Here is a 19,103-nt window from a genome sequence, read left to right on the forward strand (position 1 = left end):
CTTAATAAATTTAAGAAGATTGAAATCATATCAAGCATCTTTTCCAATCACAACAATATGAAACCAGAAATCAGTTACAGGAAGAAAACTGGAAAATTCAGAAATATATGGAGATTAAACAACATGCTATTGAAAAACCAATGGGTCAAAGAAGAAATCAAAGGAGAAATTTTAAAAAATACTTTGAGACAAATGAAAATGGAAATATAACATACCGAAATTTATGAGATCCAGCAAAAGCCGCTCTAAGAGGGAAGTTCATAGCAATAAATGCCTACCTCAGGAAACAAGAAAATTCTCATATAAATAACCTAACTGGACACCTCAAGGAACTAGAAAAAGAAGAACAAACAAAGGCAAAGGTTAGTAGAAGGTAGGAAATAACAAAGATCAGAGTGGAAATCAATGAAATAGACTAAAAAGACTAAAATAGCTAAAGAAATTCTGAGAAAGAAGAACAAAGCTGGAGGCATCATGCTTCCTGATTTCAAGCTACATTCCAAAGCTATTGTAATCAAAACAGTATGGTGTTGACATTAAAACACCCCATAGGACAATAGAACAGAATAGAGACACCAGAAATAAACACAAGCATATAAGGTCAATTAAGTTATGACAAAGGATCCAAGGATATACAATGGGAAAGGATGGTCTCTTGAATAAATGGTGTTGGGAAAACTGGAGAGTCACATGCAAAAAAAAGAAACTGGACCACTATTTTACACCATACACAAAAATTAATGCAAAATGGATTAAAGACTTGAACATAAGACCTGAAACCGTAAAACTCCTTGAATAAAATATAGGCAGTAAGCTTCTTGACACGGGTCTTGGTAATGAATTTTTGGATTTGACCCCAAAAACATAGACAACAAAAGGGAAAATAAACAAGTGGGACTATATCATACTACAAAGCTTCTGCACAGCAAAGGATCACCAAAAAGAAAAGGCAACCTACTGAATGGGAAAAAATATTTTCAAATCACATATCTGATAAGGGGTTATTATCTAAAATATATAAAGAACTTATACATCTCAACAGCAAAAAAACAAACAATCCAATTAAAAAATGAGCAGAGCTTCTGAATAAACTTTTTTCCAAAGAAGACATACAGATGGCCAACAGGTACAAGAAAAGGTGCTCACATCGCTAACCATCAGCAAAATGCAAATCAAAACCACGATGAGATATCATCTCACACTTGTTAGAATGGTTATCATCAAAAAGACAAGAAATAACAAACATTGGTGAGGATGCGGAGAACAGGGAACCCTAGCGCATTGTTGGAGGGAATGGAAATTGGTACAGACACTATGGGAAGCAGTATGGAATGTCCTCAAAAATTAAAAATGAAACTATCATGTGAACCAGCGATTCCTCTCCGGGGTATTTATCCAATGAAAACAAAAACACTAATGTAAAAAGATTTCTGCACCTTCATATTCATTGCAGCATTATGTAAAGTAGCCAAAGTATGGAAGCAACGTACGTGTCCATCCATGGATGTATGGATAATGAAAATGTGGTGTATATATATATACAATGGAATATTATTCAGTCATTAAAAGAAGGATATCTTGTCATTAGCGACAGCATGGATGGACCTTAAGAGCATTATGCTCACTGTAATAAGTCAGACAGAGAAAGGCAAAACTGTATGATCTCACTTATATGCAGAATTTAAAAAAATGAACTCATAGAACAGAGAATGGTGGTTGCCAGAGGTGGGTTTTGGGATTGGGCAAATGGGTGGAGGTGGTCAAAAGGTACAAACCTCCAGTGTTTTGTGCTGGTCTCAACACATGGATAGTGACGCTATAGGCTAGAAATGTCTGGGAAAACTCACCTGGGCCTGTGGGAGCTTCCACAGACATTTCCTCTTTCAGAACCAATGTTGTGGCCAAACTGGCCAGGTGGTTATTATGACTGCAAGATGCCCTCTGCGATAACTATCAAGAAACTTAAAAAAAAAAAAAAAATTATTACTCACAGGTCCTGGAGTGTACACAGCATGGCTGGAGCCACACAGCAAGGTCACAGGTAGAGAGAGAGAGCACAGGCCTGGAGTTCTGCTTTTATTGGGGTCAAGAGTGAGAAGCCTAAAGTTGCACAGGTTCACTATTGGTGAATTTAAAACATGAGTGGGAATTAAAGTACAGGAAGAGAAAAACAAGTGGTCAAAAGGTCAATATCTAACTCAACCAGAGATCTCTAAAACAAACGAAACTTCAGAGTTTGGGTGGCCTGGCTTTTTATCTAGTTGTGTAGCTGGCAATGGGTTTGTTTGAGATCACTGTCTTTGAAGTGGATGCCTCGGCAATCAAAAGCTTAATGTCAGGCACTTGCATTACAATACGAAAACAAACTGTCAGGTGCTTATATTACATCCAGGTATAAAATAAATAAGTCCTGGAATGTAATGTACAGCTTGGTGACTATAGTTAATAATATCGTGTTGTATATTTCAAAGTTGCTAAGAGAGTAAATCTTAAAAGTTCTCATCAGAAGAAAAAAATTTGTAACTATGTGTGGTGATGGGTGTTAACTGGACTTATTGTAGTGATCATTTTGCAATGTATACAAATATCAAATTATGTTTTATACCTGAAATTAATATAATGTTATATGTCAATTACATCTAAAAAAAATCATTATTAAAAAAAAAGTCAGACACAAGAACGTACATGCTTTAGGATTCTATTTATATCAAGCCAAACTAATCTTTAGTGATATAAACCAGATCATAGGTTATTTGCAATGAGGGTAGAGGAAGATTGAGCACAATGGGGCAGAGATAACTTTCCAGGGAGATAGAAGTATTCTATATCTTGATCAGGAAGGTGTTTACACAGTGTCTACATTTGTCAAATACTATTGAACTGTACACTTAAAATGTATAGCTTTTACTGTATATAACATCTCATTGCAGTTGATTTGTAAAAATAACACAATGTACAATAACATATCAGGCAAATAAAAATAAAAAGAAATTAGAGGTTATGGTCACAGTTAGCATTCAAAACAGAACATATTAAATAAAATTAAGATGGACACTTTGTGATGCTTAAAGGCCATAATTCACAAAGAACACATAATATTTATTAATATCTATGCATCAAATAGTTCGACAGCAACTTAAAGACAAATAAGAGAAGATTTAATTTTAATAAGAGAAGGTTGTTACACACCTCAGTCAGTCAAAAACAATAAAATAGAAGCAATAGTAAGGACTCAGAATATTTAAAAAGCATAATCAGTAATGTAGAGTTTATACATATATTTTCAACTCAGTACACCTGTAATAGAGAAAACATCTTCTTTCCAAGTGTTGATGAGATATTTATGAAAACTGACCGTATATTAGCTCATAAAGAAAACCACTATAAATTCCATAAAGCAGAAATAATACAAACAGTATTCTCTGTGTATACAGTAGAAATTAGAAAATAATAACACACAAACAAAAAGCCCTAAATGCCCTGGTGCTTAGAAATTTAAGAGCATCTGAAAAATAATTCTTGGTTCAAAGGCAAAACAGAAAATAAAACTTTATTTCTACAGAAAATGAAAACACGACATATGCACTGCGGTATTTAATTAAATCAGTGTTTAGTATAAAATTAATAACAGTCTTACATACATATATCCATAATCAAATTTCCAAATCAAAAGCTACAAAATGAATAACACATAAACTGAAAGAGAATAAGAAATTAGTATGAAGCATCCAGCTGTCTCATCTTCCCCTACCCAAATTTCCTGAGTCTGGTCTCTGTGTTGGATCATAAACCTCTCCCTTCACAGCAAATACTGGACATAGCTATTCTTCCTGCTGAGAGGGGCTCTGGTATTATTTTGAACTCCTTTAAATCTTATCTTGGTTCTGGGTTTGCAGGGAATTACTTTTCTCACATCCAGTCTCGTAACCCCCAGGAAGTATTCACAAAAATGGAATTTCATAGAAGAAGCTACCCTTCACTTGATAGAAAATTGTTTTTCCTGCACCCTGAGTACATTCAATTCCATCCACTTTGCATTAAAGAGGGTCCTTAGGCATCTGCAAAAATATCTTTCCAAAGATAAAGAAGACAGGTGAGAAAGAGAACTAGCCGTCTAGATAGTGCCAGCAAAATGACCAGTATTCCCACATCTCAAAGGTAAGAATTAATGGATGACTTTCTCAACGGCACAGACAGGGGAAGAGACAAGATGGGTTGTGCGTGCATTCCCCTGCCTCCTTATCCTCTCTCTTCAGTGTGCACTCTGAGCCTTCTCAAGCTCTACCATGTCTCAGGTGTGGGATCGTCCCTGTCCAGATATGGCCATAGACTTTTTTTTTGTAATGGAATAGTTTTAGAGAAATTCTGCAGCAAAGATAATTTATAATATACTTCTATTATTTTAAACACAATTTTATATTTCTTTTGTTAGAAGTATTTTACAATATTCCCAAACTTTACATACATGTGGATTGCTTTTCTCTTATACTGTCAGTTACTGAAACATTAGAATTCTACTTGTGTTATCATTTGTATTTTTAAACTTCCGGTTAAATTACAATTTAAAGTTTTCTGGGTAAAATGCTCTAAATTTAGGGCCAGCCCTGGTGGCCTAGTGCTTAAGTTCGGTGTGCTCTGCTTCGGTGGCCCAAGTTTGGTTCCCAGGCACGGACCTCCACCACTCGTCTGTCAGTGGCCATGCTGTGGCTGCAGCTCGTGTACAAAAAGAGCAAAAAGAGGAAGATTGGAAGTGAATGTTAGTTCAGGGCTAATCTTCCGCAGCAAAAAAAAAAAAAAAAAAGCTTTATATATGTTGACATTTGGTTAAAAATATGTAATTTAAAATAAACAATTGCTTTTAAAGTTTTTATTTAAGATTCTTTTTCATTTATTTTCCTGACTAATGCTAAGTTAAGACTTCTATACAACAAATGTTCACAATAAGTACATTAGGGTTGGAGGGTTCCTGGGAAAAGAACCAATCACCACTGGAGCTGAAGAACATCATCTGTCTCCAGGCAGTCAGTTTTGTAACTTGATTCAGATGAATTAAGAGCTTCAACAAGCATTTGCTTGTTGTATACTATAACCTTGGCACAAAGTCCTCATCAAATAACCTATTCAGTTTAGTTGAAGAGTTCCCTTGAGCTATGGTGAAAGTAGATCTGGACATGGAGGTAATGTTGCAGATTTTTCAGTGGAAAACTATTAGGGAGCAGTTTTCATAAGAGAGTCATTTAAGGCAACTAGTTCATAACATAGGAATTGGTGGTGGTAAGAATCAGTGGGAATGATATTTAATGAAGAATGGAATCATTGTCTTTATAAGGCACATCTGCTTCATTAGCTTAATCACTGTAAGAGGACGTGTGACTGGATATCAGTACACAGGCCTTTGCATCAGAATAACATGCTTGGTGACCATAAGAAAATTACTTACAATTCTTCAAGTTTCTGTGTTTTCATCTTTAAGACACTGAAAGATTGTTTGTGAGAACAAATCCTAGCACCTTGTACATATTGTAATTCAACAGACCTTAGTTCAAATCTCCCTTGAGAAAGCTGTGCTGTGATTTCAATGGGGAAAAGGTAAAATGGTGACAGGTAGGTGAGTGAGTGGAATTCATCTCACATATGGAAGCACTCCAACTGTCACACACCAAATTCATTTATATACACTCAAAAACAAGAGTGGTAAATTGAAAAATAATCACAAATTATTTGAGTTCATTCTGTCAAGAAAAGCAATCTCTCAACTCACCTCTTGATTTGAGCTGGTACCGTGACTTGCTTTGAATAATATAATGTAGTGGAAGTGAAGTAAGTTCTAAGTTTAGACTCAAGAGGCTCTGCAGTTTCTCTCTTGCACTAGGAAGGCTTCCAGCACCTTATGAGTAAGCTTCAGTCAGCCTGGTGGGTGATGAATGCACGTGGAAGGAGGCCCAGCAGTCCCAGCTCAATCAATTGAAGCCACAAACAAGTGAGGGACCCACTGGAAAGCATCTGAGCCCAGCCCAGAACATAAAGACTGTCAAAGTGGACCCAGCACAGAATCATGAGAAAATAATAAACTGTTGCATGAAGTCATTAAGTTTTGGAGTAGATTGTTACATAGAAAAATTTGACTGATGCTATCCTCTCCAAAGACATTCCATTTTCCAGTGATGTCTTAGTGCTTCTGTGGCTTACAGACTCCCACATGCCTGGAGTTCCAAGGGAGAAGGTTGGATGAACGAGGGGAAAGTTATAGATTGTCACTGGCCTGGGCGTGATGTTATCATTGTTAATATTTATATAGTATAAATATTATAATATACAGAACTTCCTCGACTTACGACGTGGTTACATCCTGATAAACCCATTGTAAGTTGAAAAACTAAGTCGTAAATGCACCTAACCTATCAAACATCATAGCTTAGCCTAGCCTACCTTAAACATGCTCAGAACACTACCATAGCCGACAGTTGGGCAAAATCAACTAACACAAAGCCTATTTTATCATAAAGTGTTAAGTATCCCATGTGATTTGCTGAATACTGTACTGAAACTGAGCAACAGAATAGTCCTATGGGTCCAGAATGGTTGTGTTTTGGTTGTTTACCCACCTGATCACATGGCTGCCTGGGAGCTGTGGCTCGCTGCCACTGCCCAGCATTGCAAGAGAGGATGGAGTCTTGTAGCACATATCACTAGCCTGAAAAAGATCAAAATTCAAAATTCGAATTATGGTTTCTACAGAATGCATATCATTTTTGCACCACTGAAAAGCTGAAAAATCATAAGTTGAACCATCATAAGTCAGGACATCTGTAGTATATTTCATCATACAGTAGTTATCATTTGGGAATACTTGCTATGTGCCAGGCACTGGACTGTATTTAAACCTTATAATTTGTACTTACTTATAATTTTATTTCATCATATTAACTATCATGTAATAGTTTTCATTCCATTTTATAGAAAAGGACCCTAAGTCTTATGTATTTTGAGTGACGTATTTGAGTGACCAAGGTGATGCAGCTGATAAAATCAAAAACAGTATTGATTACTTATTTATTTGATCATAAATTCTGTCCTCTGACTTTGCTACTCTGAACTCTGTTATTGTGAAGCACCTTTAATTGCTTCAAGATGGTGGAGATCTTGGCCTTTATAATAAAACTTCACCAGTGCATAATAATGAGAGTTTTATCAGGGCAAAATAGTTGAAAGTTAGAACTAAAGAATTTGAAAACATACAGTTTCTCAGAGAATGTTATAAATGTGAATTAGAACTAGCATGAGTTCTGTCCAAATAATTTCTTAGAGGGCTCCCAATGACATAAATTTTAATGACACACTCTATTTATATTGACAATTTTAATTATTAAATCAATGGCATGTAAATCAGTGCTTTTTAAGAAAATTGTTGGACAAAGTAATATTTTAAACTCAAAATATTATTTCCACCATTAGTTAATGAAAAGGGCCTTTCATTTTCTTACTAGACAAACGTATTTTTAGATGAAGGTAACAAATTATTTTTGTCAAAATAGTATATTGTTCCTCTGAGTCTAATTCACTAATAATTTTACCTTATGTTAAAATTATGACCTGAAGACAGAAGCGACTAGAACAAGGTTCATTGTGTGATAGCTGGATGAAGCATGAAGAGGAGAGACAGGGTCAGGTTAAAGACAGAGAGCTCAGGGGCCAGCCCTGTGGCCTAGTGGTTAAGTTCAGCACTCTCCACTTTGGCAGCCCAGGTTCATGGGTTTGGATACCAGGTGCGGACCTATACTACTCAGCAGCCATGCTGTGGTGGCGACCCACATACAAAATAAAGGAAGATTGGCACAGATGTTAGCTCAGGGACAATCTTCCTCATCAACAAGAACAACAAAAAGACAGAGAGCTCATCTACTATCTCTTAGTTAATGACACTGCCTTGCTTGGACTTTTGCTTCATCCCACAGGACATGAGATCTAAGAATAGACCTTCAACTTCTCATCCAAGGTACAATTCTGATCCCACATGTTTAACACACTAACTTCCTAATTTGAGTTGAATTTTTTAAAAAACTATAATATTAATGGGTGAAGTTATAAAGGGCCATCAAGAAAGATTTTGTTCATTTGCCAAAATCTTAAGTAATTTCTGCAAGATACAAGTCAGGTAAGTCTGGATCTGGGAAAAAGCATATAAACATGTTATTTATTGCACAGAAAGGAGAGCGCTGCTTGGCAATGGAGCACATCTCAAGTGGAACCTCAAAAACCCTCTTGGTTCACAATGGCAAAGGCTAGAAAGAATGATAAGGCCACCTAGAGGGGTCAAATATCTATCCTAGTCATGTTAGGGCACTGGATTCTGAATTCACACGGAAGGAAACTCTCTCTCCCAGCAAAGACTCATGGTTTGCCCTTGTCACATTTTGGCTCTGCCACTTACCAGCTGTGTGACCCTGGGCAAATAAGTTCACTTCTCTGAGCTTCAATGTCTTCCTTATAAAATGGGGAGGATATTAAAGTATGACAGTTATATTTAAAGAGTCCTACGAATTTTTCATTCTGAGTGCAGTATATATATATTCCTCACAACAACCTAATGAGGAGCTGTTAATGCCTCCAGCCAAAGACCAAGAGGAGCACACCTGTGGATGAACAAGTTGGTTTTATTTTTCATTGCAGTGATGGAGAAAACTCCCCATGGGGAATTGTGAGGCATCTCAGTAAGACGGTTTTGAAACCAAAGAAGCAGAACCAATAGGAAATATCTATTAAAAAATTATTGCAAAGAATTGGTTTACAAAACTGTAGGGGTGGACTAAGGAAGATCCGTAGATTAGGCCATTGTCAGGAAGGGCAGGCTGGAACTCTTGGCACAGGCTGAAGCTGCAGTCCATAGCGGAATCCTTTCTCCCTCAGGGAAGCCTCAGCTCTGCTCTTGAGACTTCAACAGATTGGATCTGGCTCACCCAGATTATCCTGAAAACCTTTCTTGCTTAATGTCAATCACATCTACAAAATATCAATGTTTGATTGAATAACTGGAGACTATAACCTAGCTGATACATAAAACTGACCCTTAAATTCATAGATTTTGGGTTTGTGTTAGGTGATTTTGAGGAGGATTTAAGAAATAGAGGTTTTGCTCTTAACTGGATTCTGTCAGAAAGTGGGTGGTGGTGAGGGATGATTCTATAATTTTGTATCTTAATAAATCTTACCTAGAAGGAAGGAAGACTATATTGAAGCTAAAGCTGTAATTGGTAAAGAAGCAGCAGTCATTCATGTTATCTAGGAGAGAGGTGTAGTTGGTCATTTTTGTGATTTGGGTAATCTTCATGTTTTGTCTGTTTTCAAACATGATTACTGTTTTCAAACATGATTACACATTATGATCCATTATGATCACAGCGGGGCTGTCTGATACTGCAGTTCTATGAAACTGTTTATGTTAAGCAGGAAAACACCAAAACCTAGCTGTGAGTACCAGGCCAGCTCCTGGCATCACCAAGTCTTAATTAACAGGACCAGGCAGCTCCCAGATGACAGAGGTTTTTATGTCTCATCATTCTTTACAGTCTCTACCACTGTAACAAAAGACAGAGTGCTGAGAAACTGAGGGCTGTCTAACAGGGACAGGGCGATTGATTCTAAATGGAACCCCCATTAACTTGTGGCTTCCATAACATACACAAAATCAATTCTTCTGGAAAAAAAGTCTCTCTCCAGTGACTGCTTTTGATCTTAGTTTAATCCCTAGTCACTCACAAATTTTACTCTGGCAGGATAAAGAATATGAAAAATCCAGCAGGTTAGGGGAATAAAACCAATTTTCTAAGTCAAAGCAATTCCCCTCATTCCACCCTCAACATCTGACTTGACATTATTAAATTAAAAAATAATAAAAATCATAGAGTGAGTCAGCCAGAACTTTCTTTAATGTAATCAGTGTCTCCAAATTTTGGTTAAATCTAGACAGGCATCACTGAAACACAGAGCCTAAAGAATACTCAAGGCAGGGAAAAAATTCAGATGAAAGATCATGCAGGCAGCACTCACGACATTTTAACTTCTTTTAGTGCCCCAGGTGCAAATATTAGAGCTTTTGAGAGCATGAGAAGAACTTACTCAAGTGGATTTGTGTAAGTAGAAGATACAAAAGTACTTCTTGGCTACCACCAGCAGAGATCCCCTTGGTGAGTGGATCGACTGAAAATTTAGAGAATTCCATATGCACCATGGAAGCAAAAAGAAAGACAGCTAACCCGATATGGAGGCCAAGGACAGGGGTGGGAATGGGGACTGGCAGGGAGGGAGAACAACTTAGGAGAATTCTTGGAGGTCATAACCCAGAAAATCCTGAAGGACTCCATATTAGTGGTGACCTCATCTATTCATGAGACTGAACAGAAATTCCCACCCCTCTAGCCATCAGCAGGCATACACACATGTGAGAAGATTCTGATTTAATACACTCTCTCTTTTCATAGAAAATTCCCTCAGGTCCACTCTGAGTGGAGGTTGCATCAGAACCAGGGGATTTCCCAATCCCTTCCAGGCCTCTTAGTAGAAAGTCTTCAACTAGCAACTGAGGTGTCATCATAGGGGATTTTTCTGATTGGCCAGAACCTAATCTGGCAGGGTTTGGTTTGGGTGTCTTTAGAGTTCCTTCTCAGTTCAATCCCCACGATTGCTCTACAACTTAGAACAGCAACTGCTGAGACCGCTTTGAGAAGAGGATGATCCCAAACAGAGCTCTGATTCTGGGGGCCCTCGCCCTGACCACCATGATGAGCCCCTGTGGAGGTGAAGACATTGTGGGTGAGTGCACGGTTGAGGGATGAGCAGACTAGTTTTGAGAAACAGGGAATTGGAGTGGAAAAAAGGTAAAGATTGACACAGAAATAGTAAAGGCTCTTTTAAATGTGTTCTCAGTATTAAGCAAATCTAAAAATTATGGTCGTTCTTCTTTCAGGAAGCTAGAGTCCCAACCCACTCTCTTTGCTACCTGCTGTTGCAGAGTTCACCAAGAACATTATTCTGTTCCTGTTATGGGATCCAGTGAATATAGCCTGGAGGGCTCTATGGCATTCATTCATGATTGCCTCAATGATTAGGTTTGTTTTCTTAAGTGGATGTTTTGATACTAAAATTTCATGAACTATTGCTTCCAAATTTCTCTGAACAACTTTTGAAGGTTTTTATATATTTCTCCTACAGTTTATCTTGGGGTAAATAGTTCTATGAATTACACATACTATGTAGATTTAAAGAAGGGTGTCCTTTTCTTTGTCTCAGATTTACATACATTTCCATGCTGGGAACTGGCACAGGTGGGTTAGAGAGCCCAGCTGAATGCCTTTAGACAAGTCATTTTACCACATGGTCCTTACTTAGTCTCAGTTACCTTATATGTGTCACCTCATAAATAATCAAATAAAGCAAGTATGTAGAAATACTTTCCAAGTAATGAAAACATATAAATGTCAAGATCATTCTTGTTTTTTAATTATTAACATTATAGAAGTAGCTTCGTAATTTTTTTTCTTTAACGACATAGAGAATATCTTTATTTTTATTTTAAAATTGAGAACTTTATGATGAAAAGCTTGGTGAATTAAATTATATTATTCTCAAATAATCAGCACAAATTACCTATTTTTCTTCATCTAATGACGACCTAGAAGACCCAGAAAACTGGGCCAGCACAGAGTAATTATCTGGTCCCTTAAACCCCTCTACCTTTGCTTTCCACCTCTAGCCACCCTCTCTTCATACATTCCTTTATCCTCCTTTCCTACCAGGAGGAGAGGAAATCTCTAGCTCTTTTCCCTGTTGTTTTATTGACATGAAGATTAGCTTTGTAAAAACCAAATAGAAAAGCCAAATAATTCAAAGGGGAAGTGAAACAGAGGTTACTCTAACTTCAACAACTTTATTAACCATGGCTGCTCCCATCCTAGTTTTGTTTGGTGGTGGAAGTTTCACGTGCTTCTTCAGAGCAGTTCCAAATTTTCTTTCTTCAATGTCACACCAGAGAGCCCTGCTTGGGCTCAACTTACATGTTAGGCACAGTAGGCACAGTGCTGAGGGCCTGTGATGCTTGCAGGGCCCCATAAAAATGTTTTAATTTCTTTTAAAATTAGAAGAAATAAAGGACTTTCAGGGTAGAAGAAAATGTTTTAATTTTTACTGTAGCTTGGATTCTATTTGTCTTTCTTACCAAATCAGTCATTAAAATATGACTTTTAATATTTTATGAAGGAAGGAGTCCATAAAAGCAACAGTACTTAGGGCTCACAAGTCATCATGCAGCCCTGGTCACCACTGATCCTGGCTTTCATATGGTTCTGCTACCTCTGTACCTGTCAGTCTTCCCCGAAATCTCTGTGATCCTCAAGAATAGCAGTTGACATTCGATACACATTTTTAAGCACACAGTGAGCTAGGTTTTGGGAATTCAGAAATGAAAAGACATGCTGTATGCCTCACAGAAGGTGCACAGATTAGTGACGGAAAGAATATGATGCAGGAAAGCAAAAGGACCAGTGCTGAGCAGGACAGTGTACTCAGCTGAAGTTGAAACTGTAAAAGTAAATTGGTTCAGTTGACCCTGCAGTGTGATGTTCTTCAGCAATAGTCAGCAGCCCCTTACAAGTATGAGATGAAAAGAACAATTGCATGTATTCATGTTTGAAAAAGGAGTCAAGAAGATTCATTGCAAGGATAAGCAGGCTTTGTTGGAGGGCCCTTTAAGTGATCAACTGAGGGGGTCATGCTGGGTAGGGATGAGAGTGAGCTGGGTGAGGAATAGACAAACTTGGAGAGCAAGACATTGGAATGAAGGGGTTGGAGGTCATAATATGCTCAAAAACATGTTTAATGAGAGAATTTAGCTAAAAAATTGGTAACTAAGCAGAAACTTTAAGAAAATTGGAAGGGCCGGCCCGGTACGGAAGTGGTTAAGTTGCATGCTCCACTTCAGCAGCCCCAGGGTTCGCAGGTTTGGATCCCCAGCGCTGATCTACACACCATTCATCAAGCCATGCTGTGGCTGGCATCCCACATAAAATAGAGGAAGATGGGCGCAGATGTTAGCCCAGGGCCAATCTTCCTCAGCAAAAAGAGGAGGATTGGCAACAGATGTTAGCTCAGGGCTGATCTTCCTCACAAAAAAAAAAAAAGAAAAAGAAAATTGGAGGTGTCTGGTAAATCCTAAAAGATAATGTCATTTCAAAGAGAAAAACAGACCCCTTCAAAGATCAAGAAACATGAAAAGATAATACAATTTGGTTTGACTGGCAGATGAGGTGTTTGTGGAGGATTTTGGATTATAAGGCTGTTAATTTTCCCATCACTGACTTCACCACTGTATACCATATTGGCTCCTTTACTCACCTGACCCTCCCAGTATTCAACAAACTCTGATTGGTGTTTTACTCTCTGCTCCTCAATGTGTCTGAAACCTCATTGATGCTTAGTAAATGAGGAAGAAAGGAAAGAGGAAATAGTAAAAGGCTTGCATAAGTCTTGACAAAATTGTCCAGTTAGGCTCATTTGGGTGGAGTCATAGTGTGCTGGCTGCCCTTATGCTTTGGAATCCTCAGATAAGTATATTGCCCATTTGGGGGAAGGGCAATGGCTTACCTTGAGTCCTTAACGAATATGAGTATTTAGTCAGAAAAAGGAGAGGTTTAGTAACCTCTTTCAAGAAAATAAAAGAGGGGTGAGGAATAACAGAAATGCAAAATCTAATAAAGCTTCCATTTTTTTCTTTCAGAAGGAATCAGGTGGTCTCCTTTAAGGATCACTACTACTCGCAAAACAGAGACCTTAGAAACATTGTTTATTTTTTACATATTTTGTAATATTGTCACTGTTGTTATCATAATCTTTGTTATACACTATGATAGTTAGAGGAAACTCTTTTTTTTTTTTGCAAGGAAAGATTCTCCCTGAGCTAACATCTGTTGCCAATCTTCTTTTTTTTTTATCCCCAAAGCCCCAGTGCCTGGTTGTATATCCTAGTTGTAAGCCCTTCCAGTTCTTCTATGTGAGCTATGACCACAGTGTGGCAACTGATAGATTAGTGGTGTGGTTCTATGACCAGGAAATGAACTTGGGCTGTGGAACTTTAACCACTAGGCCATCAGTGCTGGCTCAGGAAACTCTTTTATAATAGTAAGATCCTATGTATTTTTCCTTGGTAAAAAAAAAAAAAGAAATTGAGGAAGGAATCCCTCTGTAGAAAATGTTCTGCTCTGAGCGAGTCCTGAGGGGAGAGGAACATAATGAATGTGTTATTAACTGATGAAAGAATTAAGTGAGTGAGAAAACTTATGAAGCAGAGGGAAGTAAACTGAAACTCTGGGGAAGAAAGCCAATACCATGATAATTCATTTGCTCCTTTCGTCTCATTACAATCTTTAACATAAGCCTACAATGTACCAGGCATTGAGCTAGGCACACAGGAAATGGCAATAAATACAACCTGTGAAATTCTGCCCTCGTGGAACATACGTTATAGTGGAAAGACAGACTGGATTCTAACTGGACAACTACTAACACTGAGGAGGAAGGAATCAGGTGCTGGGAATTTTGTCTAGAGACTATGCCAAAGATGAAGCCCCCAATGTTTGAAAGTCAGTTTCTTCTGTCACTTTGTTTAATAAGGTTCTTTTCTCCCTCTGTTTTCCACCTTCCTGTTCCTCACCCTCACTTGTCAGCTGACCATGTTGCCTCCTACGGCACAAACGTCTACCAATCTTATGGTTCCTCTGGACAATACACCCATGAATTTGATGGAGATGAGGAGTTCTACGTGGACCTGGAAAAGAAGGAAACTGTCTGGCAGCTGCCTCTGTTCAGCAAATTTAGAAGTTTTGATCCACAGGGTGCACTGAGAAACATAGCTCTAATGAAAAACGGCTTGGACATCCTGATTAAACTCTCCAACTCTACTGCAGCTACCAACAGTATGTGTTCACCATTCTGCCTCTCTTTACTGAATCTATCCCTTCATACCAGGCCTCACTTCCTTCCTCCCTAGGAATACATATCCTTCACTACTCTATAAAACTCTCTCCTTTCCAAGGAGTCTCCAGATCCTCTCATGGTAATCACTGAACCCTCATCCTCTCCCATCTTACAAATCACTTATTTCCAAGTAATACAAAGATCCTTACTCCTATAGTGCAATTCTTGAATCTTTCAAGGAGAGGTCCCTCCCACCTTAACAAGCAGGTCCACAGAGAGAAGGGCACAAGGATAAGGCAGAGGCAATGTATAAAGGCTCCCAAGCAGAAGGGAAACAAGAGCTCTTCCACCATCAGATGGGGAAATGTTGGTGGGAGGGCTCCTCCAGGATGCAATGTGGAACCTCAGGACAGTGCTATTCACAATTCATACCAGTGCTGTTTCCTCACCATAGAGGTTCCTGAGGTGACTGTGTTTTCCAAGTCTCCGGTGACGCTGGGTCAGCCCAACACCCTCATTTGTCTTGTGGACAACATCTTCCCTCCTGTGATCAACGTCACATGGTTGAGGAATGGGCACTCAGTCACAGAAGGAGTTTCTGAGACCAGCTTCCTCCCCAAGAATGATCATTCTTTCTTCAAGATCAATTACCTCACCTTCCTCCCTTCTGCTGATGATATTTATGACTGCAAGGTGGAGCACTGGGGCCTGGATGAGCCACTTCTGAAACACTGGGGTATGTATGAGTTCCACCCCTTTTGGAACCTTCTTTTCTTTGTCAAGTACAGAACATCCTGCCTATTATTCCCTTATTGTCATGGTCCTAAACTTAATACCTCAAGAGTTTCTAATGCTAGACTTCACTCTCCTCCCTAAGCCCTGAGCCCCAAGTCTTTGCAGAACCAACCCCTCCCCAATCATCCCATGTGCATGCACAGGAACACTCTGTATTCTAACTTCCATAACTTCACTTTCACAGAGCCTGAGATTCCAACCCCCATGTCAGAGCTGACAGAGACTGTGGTCTGTGCCCTGGGGTTGGCCGTGGGCCTCGTGGGCATCGTGATGGGCACTGTCTTCATTATCCAAGGCCTGCGCTCAGGTGGTGCCTCCAGACACCAAGGGCCTTTGTGAGTCACATACTGGAAGGGAAGGTAAGGATTCAGATTTAATAGACTGGAGACACACAGGATAACAGGAAGGAAAGCAGGAGGAGGTTGTGGACATAAATGTGGTTGAAAATTTCTAGAACTGGGAAACAGCATGATGATGGCACAGGAACCTCCTCGGACCCATCAGTCTCATGTCTATCCTGTTGCAGGTGCATTGCTGATCTATGAGAGCAGAAGAGTGGACATGCTGGATGACCTAGCACTATTTTCTGGCCAAGTTCATCATATTCGTTCTCTCCTCCTATGCTTCTCCTCTCACTTCTTCTCTGGGACTTAAGGTGCTGTGTTCTCTCAGAGCTCACATACTCCTCAAAATTCTTCCCCTGACATCCTAAGTTTTTTTCTTCTCTCAATTGTTACCTATTATGGGAACGCTGGATTATCCCACCCAGCTACCTAATCCTTCAGTGACCCTGAACTAATATCTTCACGGAAGCAATAAATCCCCTTTGTGATGTCTTTAGTAAATTTTTTTCTGTCTTTTTTCTCAGGACTGACCAGAACTGGCCCCCCTATGCTTCACTTAATCTCATTTCCCAGATCATGTTTCATGACCAGTAACACAGGAGCAATCAAGTAGAGACTGATAATATTTTGATATCTTGGCTGAGGCTAATATTCCTCTCTTCCTTTTGTTCCCACCCTTGGCTACTGCCACCCACCCCCAATTCAGACATCAATGAAGGTAATATATACCCTCTGCCTTTGGTGTGGTTTTGTTAGAACAGAAATACAACAACCAAGAAAGAAATCTGTACTCATTTTAATATAGCTTTTAAAAGTTATGGCAAGGAAATAAGTTAGGAGAAAGGAATTTTGAATCTCAAAAGTACCAAAAGTCAAAATTGGTTTCCAAAATGTTTAACTTTTGAAGAATGAATGATGATAAGAGAAGCTTTCTTCTCCCCTCCTCACAACTGAAGAGATAAGAATTCTCCAGGCAGGAAAAAAAAGTTAGAGCTTTAGAGCCTTAGGAGAGCATTAAAATAAGACAGTAATGTGGATATCTGAGAAGGATGAAATACTTTGTCCTTACTTAGGATTAGTAACAATGGGAAAAGAGATGAGAGTAGAAACCACAGGCATATTTAGTGTCCCTAGAACACAGGTATAGTTTGCCTCACCTCCTTCATGAATCTCTGCTAGATAAGCATGTACACTTTCCTGTGCCACCCTGGCATGTCAGGGACAGTAGAGTAAACATGGCTACAGAATGTTTCTAGGCAGATAAGCCTAAATCAGTCTCACTGAATCCCTGTGCATCCCCATGTGCCCTGGGAAACAACAAAACACCCCAATATCCTTGGCCCCCTGCCTCTCAACTCTCCTGGCTAAGGAAGTCATGGGCCTATGAGAGAAAAATCCCAGAACAGACAACATGGTTGAGATAATGTAGCAGCAGCTATGGGTGTGGCATCCTCCTCTAGATTCACCATCTCCTACTGGGAACCCTTGCAAGGAAATGGATCAACAGGTGGGATTCTCTGGCTCTCACGAGTGTGTTCAAGACATCACTCTTGAGAGCGTATGTAAAGAGTGTATGTAACTTGACTTGGAGTCATTTTACCCTTTGAAATAGTTTTAGGCATGTTGCCTCAGTCTTTCCACTCTGCAATTACTGAGTCCATACACTGCATCTAGGCGGGTATTATGCAACAGCTATAAAATGTATGAGACTGTCCCTGTCCAGGCCATCTGCATCAATGAGCTTAAAAGTAATTGGGAAAAGAAGACAAAATATTAACACAATAATTGATACAGCATTGTTTGATGCAAATAAACCTAAGTCCAAATCCAGGCCTCAGCACTTTATAGCTAGTATTTTGAACTTTATAACATTAGGTAAAGTATCTAACATTTCTGTGCCTTATTTTTCTCATCCATAATGTGGGAGTGATAATACTTTCTTGGCAGACTTATTAACAGAATTTGAATAATCTTAATATATATGCAGTGTCCAACACGTAGTATAGATGCACATTTAAAAATATTACTAGTTGTATCCATAATTAAATCATTAAAAAGAATGTATTGTATATGAAAAGCACTTTTGTTTTTCTGAGCCCTTCAATGACTTAGATTCCAACGTGGAGCTGTGAATGAATTTCTTTCCATATGTTAATTGGGGGATTTTTTTCCAGAATGAGAGAGGCTGAGATTGAGTTTGGCTGAGAGAATAGATACGGTATATTGGTCAGTGACATATCATTGGTGAAGGGGTTGCTAAGAGAACTCTTAGGGCAAACTGTAATATTTGACTTTGGGTTTTTATTTTCTAGTAAAAGATATGTGCCCTCCTTATGGTCCAAAAATTTTTAGTCAAGCTATATTATATGCAACAGATTCTTATAGATGTTTACTTTGAGGAGGAGATAAGGAAGATTCAAAACTACCTGTGAGGTAGAAGCAAAAGAATAATTAAAAATGAAGACTAGGAATTAGTAAATGCAGGGAATCCAAATCAGAAGTGATCATGAAAATGTAGGTAATAGAGCATAGAGGATTTTGGGGGCAGTGAAACTATTTTGAATGATACTATAATAGTGGATACATGCCATTATTTGTCCAAATCCATAGAATGCACAACACCAAGAGTGAACCCTAGTGTAAACTATGGACTGTGAATGATAATAATGTGTCAGTGTAGGTTCATCAGTTGTAATAAATGTACCACTCTGATGAGGGATGTTGCCACTGGGGGAAGTTATGTGTGGAGAGGGTAGGGGGCATATGGGAAATCTCTGTATCTTCCATTTAATTTTGTTGTGAACCTCAAACTGCTCTAAAATAAAGTGTACATACTTAAAATAAGAAAAGGTCAGTAATTATGATCCCAAATGTATAAAATAAAAGTTTTAGTATGGAGATAAAAATGTAGGTCACTGAAAAATGCATAAATATGCTGAGAAGTTTTTGGCAATAGGATTTTGAATACATTTTATGTAAATTTCAATAATTCATAAGATA

At 38.5% G+C, this 19,103-nt stretch overlaps 1 protein-coding gene across 2 annotated transcripts; it reads left to right on the forward strand.

The window, feature by feature from the left end:
- Positions 1–10,655: 10,655 nt before the first annotated feature.
- LOC101406278 (HLA class II histocompatibility antigen, DQ alpha 2 chain) lies at positions 10,656–16,604 on the forward strand. 2 transcript variants are annotated; one of them, XM_087438413.1, is made up of 5 exons: positions 10,656–10,809; positions 14,715–14,963; positions 15,419–15,700; positions 15,944–16,066; positions 16,286–16,604. In XM_087438413.1, the coding sequence occupies exons 1-5, from the start codon at positions 10,728–10,730 to the stop codon at positions 16,411–16,413; spliced, it is 864 nt and encodes a 287-aa protein (XP_087294539.1). In that variant the 5' UTR covers positions 10,656–10,727; the 3' UTR covers positions 16,414–16,604. The 2 variants fall into 2 exon arrangements, with proteins under 2 accessions (XP_087294539.1, XP_004424363.1); XM_004424306.3 differs by having other exon boundaries at positions 10,657–10,809; positions 15,944–16,118; positions 16,286–16,374.
- Positions 16,605–19,103: the final 2,499 nt, after the last annotated feature.

The sequence above is a fragment of the Ceratotherium simum genome, chromosome 13 (assembly GCF_057802395.1).
Source record: "Ceratotherium simum simum isolate JZ-2026a chromosome 13, ASM5780239v1, whole genome shotgun sequence".
NCBI lineage: Eukaryota > Metazoa > Chordata > Mammalia > Perissodactyla > Rhinocerotidae > Ceratotherium > Ceratotherium simum.